The sequence below is a fragment of the Mercurialis annua genome, linkage group LG2 (assembly GCF_937616625.2).
Source record: "Mercurialis annua linkage group LG2, ddMerAnnu1.2, whole genome shotgun sequence".
Lineage (NCBI taxonomy): Eukaryota > Viridiplantae > Streptophyta > Magnoliopsida > Malpighiales > Euphorbiaceae > Mercurialis > Mercurialis annua.
In genome coordinates, this window is record NC_065571.1 from 12,897,544 (window position 1) to 12,904,663 (window position 7,120).

The 7,120-nt window shown below is 35.1% G+C and overlaps 1 protein-coding gene across 1 annotated transcript; it reads left to right on the forward strand.

The window, feature by feature from the left end:
• The first annotated feature begins 727 nt into the window (after nt 1-727).
• On the forward strand, nt 728-6,879 carry LOC126668004 (nuclear/nucleolar GTPase 2). The gene is made up of 11 exons (XM_050361192.2): nt 728-1,014; nt 1,295-1,428; nt 1,778-1,907; nt 2,080-2,237; nt 2,545-2,646; nt 2,751-2,855; nt 3,089-3,217; nt 3,331-3,471; nt 3,900-4,000; nt 4,578-4,635; nt 6,302-6,879. The coding sequence occupies exons 1-11, from the start codon at nt 777-779 to the stop codon at nt 6,713-6,715; spliced, it is 1,710 nt and encodes a 569-aa protein (XP_050217149.1). The 5' UTR covers nt 728-776; the 3' UTR covers nt 6,716-6,879.
• Nucleotides 6,880-7,120: the final 241 nt, after the last annotated feature.

The window sequence follows — 7,120 nt, forward strand, 5'->3', positions numbered from 1 at the left end:
ATAGCCGGAAAATCATCTTCTCTCCGTCCATATTAATAAGATTAGAATCTTTAGTTTGATTTAAATAAAATTCTTTTATGTTGTTTATGTTGTTTTGGTCTTTTTTAAGTCTAATAAAGTTTGTAAGGTTTTTATTCCTCTTTTGATTAAATGTTTAGATCTACTAAGAATCCTTAGTGTTTGTTCATTCTTCATATTCAAGTTCTTGTAGATCTAAAGATCGGAAGGTTTATGACTTCTAATTTTGTAGATCTAGATGAAGATGTTGATTGGAGATAATAGGATTCAACGGATCAAGCGTTTCTTCCGTCTCATCGATCGGGAGAAGGAGATCGAAGTCCCCCCTCAACGTTTTTGTTTATCGTTGTGTTAAGTTTACGGGATCCATGACTAGATCTCTTTTTATCTTTGCTTGTATCATGGATTGTTTGCCTTTATTTGGTTTATTCAAACCTTGAAAGATCATATAAAAAATTCTTGTGATATGACTTACATCCTTATTTTGTAATTTTAATCTTCATCAATGGATTTACCTTTGAAAAAAAAAAAAAAAAAGACTTGAGAGGGGATTTTTAAAAGAAAAGAACAAAAGAGGGTAGAGGATGTAATTTCCTCTAAAAAAATCCCAATACTATGCAGGCCCATAAACTGGTCAGATCGGGCTAGGCCACACAGAATCGGGTCAATCCGTTAACCCTTAAAACCTTAAAACCTCGCATCCTAAGCGTTTCAATCTCTCTTTGAAACCTTCCCCAGTCGGCGAAGGCAAAAAAAAAATGGTGAAGAAAGAAAAGAAGGTCAATATTTCCGGTAAGCCGAAGCACTCACTCGACACGAATCGGAGCAATGGAGCCGCCAGTAGCAGCACCAACGCGCGTAGCGCCGCAACCGTGCGGCGGCTCAAAATGTACAAGAAGAAACCCATTCGTGACAGTAAGGGTAAAATCTTGAAGCATGAGTTGCAATCTAAAGAATTGCCTGATACTCGTATTGTACCTGACCGTCGTTGGTTCGGTAAGTAACCGTTATAACCACTGCCAGTACTATCATGTCTTTTAAATTGTCCGAGTTTAAATTATTAGGTGTTTGTGTGGCTGATTTTCGCTTATGAGTGTGTTTGGATAGTTTAAAGAATTTCAATTCGATTAGAACTTTTAACTGATTGCTGGAGCTCAATATGTTTACTCAAGTTCACAGAATTAAATATGAAACTGTGACTAGAGGATTACTAGTACATGTTCAATTTGAAATTATATGTACAACTGAGTTATTGGTTCGAATGGCTTTGTTATAGGGAATACAAGGGTTGTGAAGCAGAAAGAACTTGAGTTTTTTCGTGATGAGCTTCAAAATCGGATGTCAAGCAGCTATAATGTTATTCTGAAGGAGAGAAAGCTTCCTTTATCCCTTTTAAGTGACCATCAGAAGGTATGTTACCCCAATTGGGGTTTCTTGCTATTTCGTGTAAAATAAACCAAATTCATGATTTTGAATTGACATGAATATGACCATGTATAGTATATATATTTAAAATGTTTAGGTAGATGTCTTGCATGTAGTTTTAGCTTGTAGCTTGTTTTTTATTTGAAATAGAAGTTCGGTTCATTAAGTTAATTTCAGTGCATGTTTCAAGATATCTTGTACATGCTTTTAGTCATACCTGCACTTACAAGTTCCTGTGTAGGAATTTAGAATCTTATGTGATGTGTGGTAATTGAAATTGTCTGTAGTTGTACTGTCACTTGGGTTTTCATTTTTATGTTTTCAACCTGTGAAGCAAGCAAGAGTGCATCTTCTTGATACGGAGCCATTTGGGGATGCATTTGGACCTACACGGAAGAGGAAACGCCCAAAGCTCTTGGCAGCTAATTACGAGTCGTTACTTAAGAAAGCTGACGGTTCTCAGGGTAAATAAACTTGTTTCTTTTTTTGTCATTTCTATTATTTTTCGTAACAAAGGAAGGTCGTATGTCTATCATTTCAATTTTATGGGTGCTTTCCTTTTTATTGCGTGTATGAGCATGTCAGATGGATAAAGTGATACTGTGTGTGCTCAATAACTACTTGTCAAATTTGCAGATGCTTTCGAGATGAAGCATGGCAGTGATACTTTTGCAGAAGGAAATGAAGATGGGTTTAGGGACCTGGTTCGGCATACAATGTTTGAAAAGGGTCAAAGCAAGCGTATATGGGGTGAACTTTACAAAGTTATTGACTCATCAGACGTTGTTGTTCAGGTGATTCTACTTTTCCTTGGCCAAATTAAAAGTTATTTTGTTCCTTTTTGTTGACTTCAATCATGAAGAAAGATGATGCTGAAAAATATGTGTTCAGATTAGAGTTTGATATTTTTGTTATTAAAAATATGATTTGCATTGTCTTTACGTAAATGGAATTTGTGGAATTTGGAGACTCAATGTACGCAGTGCATGTTCTTTATTGTTGTTTATGTGCTTTGCTTTAACTACGATTTTTGATCTTTATGAATAAAAATCCGTGCAACAAGTCGCGAAAAGAATTCTGAGTGTTCTTTTTTTGTTATAGGTTATAGATGCCAGGGATCCCCAAGGGACTAGATGCTATCATTTAGAACGGCATTTAAGAGAGCATTGCAAGCACAAACACATGATTCTTCTGTTAAACAAGGTCAGATATACGTTCTTTTTTAAGTCTTATCAGGAGGAGTATGTCTTCCTTCTTCTTCTTGTTCCCTGAGAAAGGTTTCTGATTTCGGTACTTCATTTATCCAGTGTGATCTTATTCCAGCTTGGGCTACAAAAGGCTGGTTAAGGGTATTATCCAAGGAATATCCAACTCTAGCATTTCATGCCAGCATAAACAAGTCTTTTGGCAAGGTAGGTTTGTTAAGCTATATATTATGTTCATTTTAAAATTGTATACACTGCCATCTAATTTTTCAGTTCTTACTATTGGAATTTAATGGGTTTGATAGCATGCTTATATCCCAGAAATCGACAATTTATGGCATGCTTATTTTGTAAAACTCTAGAATTATTCTTTTATTCCTTTTTTTGTATTTGATATTGTTTCACCATCCTTATGTGCACTTGTATTCTCTTAATTCCAGGGTTCTCTTCTATCTGTATTGAGACAATATGCCCGTTTGAAAAGTGACAAGCAAGCAATATCTGTCGGATTCATTGGTTATCCCAATGTTGGAAAGTCGTCAGTTATCAACACTCTGCGCACTAAGAATGTAATTATTTATTTTAGCTGTACCTTTTTTTTTCTCTGATTAATGTTGATGCAATTGCAAACTATTTTGGTTGTTTTTCTACTAGATTAAATTGTCTTCCTTATTGTTTCCAGGTCTGTAGGGTTGCGCCTATCCCAGGGGAGACTAAGGTCTGGCAATACATAACATTGACAAAAAGAATCTTCTTGATTGACTGCCCTGGAGTTGTTTATCAGAATAAAGACACTGAAACAGATATTGTATTGAAAGGAGTGGTAAGTCTCATCTCTGTTTGTTTGCATAAAAGTTTATCTTTGTATGACGTTGCATGTTATGAGGTCATATGTTTAAGTTTGTCTGCAAGAATAGTGAATTTTTGATAAATTATCCTTGAACCAAATAGTTTTCAGGAGACTTGTATTTAAGATGAAGCATATCTTTGAACTGGAAATAGTTGGATTTAGTCACTGCAGAACTTATCTTCTAGTTCTAGGTGTAGCTAAATAATTAGTGATTTTTCCTAAGAAAGGACTGAAAGCTGAAAGAAAGATGGGAAACCATTCCTTCCTCAAGAAGATGAATTTGATAAAAACTAAACACTTCTTCTATTGGCATGTGATTAACCTTCTTTGATGACTAATCTATAGCCTGCTCTATAGTCATGTATAAATGTGATTATGTGAACATTTCCTGTGATGTACAGGTACGTGTCACTAACTTGCATGATGCTTCTGAGCACATAGGGGAAGTCTTGAAACGTGTCAAGAAGGAGCACCTTCAAAGAGCATATAAAATAAAAGAGTGGTTAGCTACCTTTCCTTGCTTTATTTTGTATGAATCAAGAGTGGTTAGCTACCTTTCCTTGCTTTATTTTGTATGAATCAAGTGATTCTATTTCAGGCTTTTTGTTTGAGCTCCATAGCATTGTGGCTTTCTTTAGATAATTATTTACATGCTGTAATCCCTTGTCCTCAAATATGTGCAGCTATTATTGGTTGTATTAGTTTTCATAGCCTCCAACTTTATAGTTTCCATAGGTGATGCATCTTTCTTTATGCTGTAAGGTCCACTTTATATAGTATTATTTCTCCTCTATAGTTTATACTATCTCTTTAGCTAAAAAACTGCCATTACATACTGTCGCTACCTGCAATATACCATGCTTCTCCTCTGCAGGTAGTTTTGCCTTAATTATAAATGAAAGAATTTTTAGGCCTTGAAAGTTTTGGTATGAGTTTTTAAGATGATTTATAATGCTTATCTACATATCCAAAACCATTCTCTCGGCCTCTTTGGCATCACTTTTGAACTCCATAGTACTCTTTTGTTGAGATCAAATGCGTAAATCCTTCTAATATAGAATGGCATCACATTTTTGCAGGGAAGATGACAATGATTTTCTGGTTCAGCTATGCAAATCAACAGGCAAGCTTTTGAAGGTATTTTTCTTTCTGAAATGCTTTACATCAAAGAGCACTTGTGGGAAAATTAGTTTAATGCGCGCAATAATTTTAATTTAAATTGGCGCCGTAGTTCCTTAAGTTTTGAAAATATGACATGCCACCTCTATTATTTCATCTCGCTCCTTTACTCAGATGTGATGGGTGTTTCCAAATTTATATTCCGGTGCATCTGAATCTTCTAGTGATAATGGGGGCAGGTAGTTGTAAAATCCTCATGGTAATTGTCATTCAGCTGAGTGTTAGTTGGAATAGTAAACCTGGAGGAGGGGATTGGAGCTCTGCGATTTAAAAATATCATTTTATCTACATTTATGGTATTAATAGGACACAAGTTACGGAACAACTGAATGGATTAAACATAACATCCAGAGGTTTAGTTCCGCATGCTGCATTACTATGTGTAATGAATCAATGCTACAATTGTTAGGTGGTGTAGTTCTGTGGAGTAAGTGAACACCAATCTTATGGTTAAGATCAAAATGAGAAACAAAACAATCAAAAAATGTGGAGCTTAGCTTGATGCTATGCTGATCGATCCAGACAAACCTGTACTCTCTTTCATCTTGTAGTGCAGCATTAGGATTCCTTCTTTACCCACAAGCATTGTGCTCGTGTATAGTGTTCTTTGCTGCAGGACATGGCACATGCTGTTTGCCCTTGACAACCCTATGTAACCATTACTGATTTTATGACCTAATCCAAAATCGTTGCAATTGGATTTCTTAATACAGTTGTAGCCAAGTTCTGTAATCTGTCCTCAGGTAATGATGTAGCCACTAAACTAATACTCCCTTAGGACAAACATAAGTATCAAGAAAACTACATTATTTAAGTAAAAATGAGTTAATTTATAAAAATACAACGCTTAGGTGGTGTTTGATAAAATTAAAAATTAAGTGTTGAAAATAATAATTGCTCATTTTTTAAGTGCTAAATTAAATAAGTTTGTTTGATAATTGCGAATACTGAAAATTATAAAAGTTTTAAATTTACATTTTAAACCTTTGAATATTAACTATTTTTAAATATAAATTATATAAATTATTGAATTTACGTATCAAACCTTTGAACATTAACTATTTTAAAAATAAATTATGTATTATTTAAATCCTGAAGATTTAAATAATTATTATTTAAAAAATGTTAGGGGTTCTAGATATTTTTAGACTCTGGCTACATCAATTGTAATTGATGCATGCCGTATCTTGGTCATTATAATATATTCCTGAGATTACGCTGTTAATACAAGTTTTTCTCATCTCTGGTATTTCATGGTGTAAGCACTCCATTCTTGGCAAGTTGTGAATTAATATTGCCTTTATTAGATGATTTATTTTAACTGACAACTTTCATTTGTAGAATATTTTTTACCTTAATCTTTTTTTTAATATATATTGAAATATTTTTTAGTGAAATGTGATGTAACTAATGGCATGAAAGAGTATGAAAGTAATATTATACTGTATTTATTGAACTGTCTTGAACAATGCGCATAGAAAATTTTGTTAATTAGGCCGGGACAGAAGTAGATACATAACTGTTCCGCTAAATTGCCCGTCTTGACAAAATTAGTTTTTTAAAATTTTGAAAGATAACGGTTCCACCTGCATTTATGGACTGTATGTTTCTGTATTATGCACAGGGTGGCGAACCTGACTATATGACAGCAGCAAAGATGGTGCTTCATGACTGGCAGCGTGGTAAGATACCTTTCTTTGTTCCTCCACCCCGGCTAGAGAAGACCGTAGAGGAACCTAATACATCTGCTACGGGCGAGGAGGAGGAGGTTGCAGAGGGTAATGATAAAGCATCTGTGGCTTTTAAAGCTATTGCAAATGTCATTTCATCTCAACAACTTCGGAGTGTACCTGTCCAAAGGGATCTTTTTACTGAGACCGAGTTGAAGGGTGATGAAGATGACCAGCTTATAACTACCGAGAATGAGATGCCCGAGTCTCCTGGGATGGAGGATGATGAGGTTGCTGATGAGCTTCCAACTGAAGAGCAGAATACAGAGACGGGCACTCAAGCTTCTCTTGAAGCTGCGGAATCATAATGGCGATCTATCTATTGGTTCGTTGAGTTATTTTTGAGATATTAGCTAGGGATTGTAGTTCTTTCTCTAAAAGTAAATTGCTGTTTGTCTTGTTTTATCTGTTATTGTTTTTAACTGACCTTGATTTGATTTGAGTTAAAATATAGCATGTCCTTCCTCAGTAATTTTTCTTCAGTTTCTTTTAAGTATGGTCTCTAATTGAGCGACCATCTGAGGGAGAAGATGTATGGGTATCCAAGAATCTATGTTTTTGTTTCAAGTGAAAATTTTCAACTGGCTTGCTTTTCCTTGAGCAAGGATTTACCTATCTATGTCCAATATCATTGGAGGGAAACTGGTTTGGGGCTAGTACCCTGTTCGCCGGAATTTGAACTTTGAAACTGTCGGTCCCAGTTCCGAACCGGT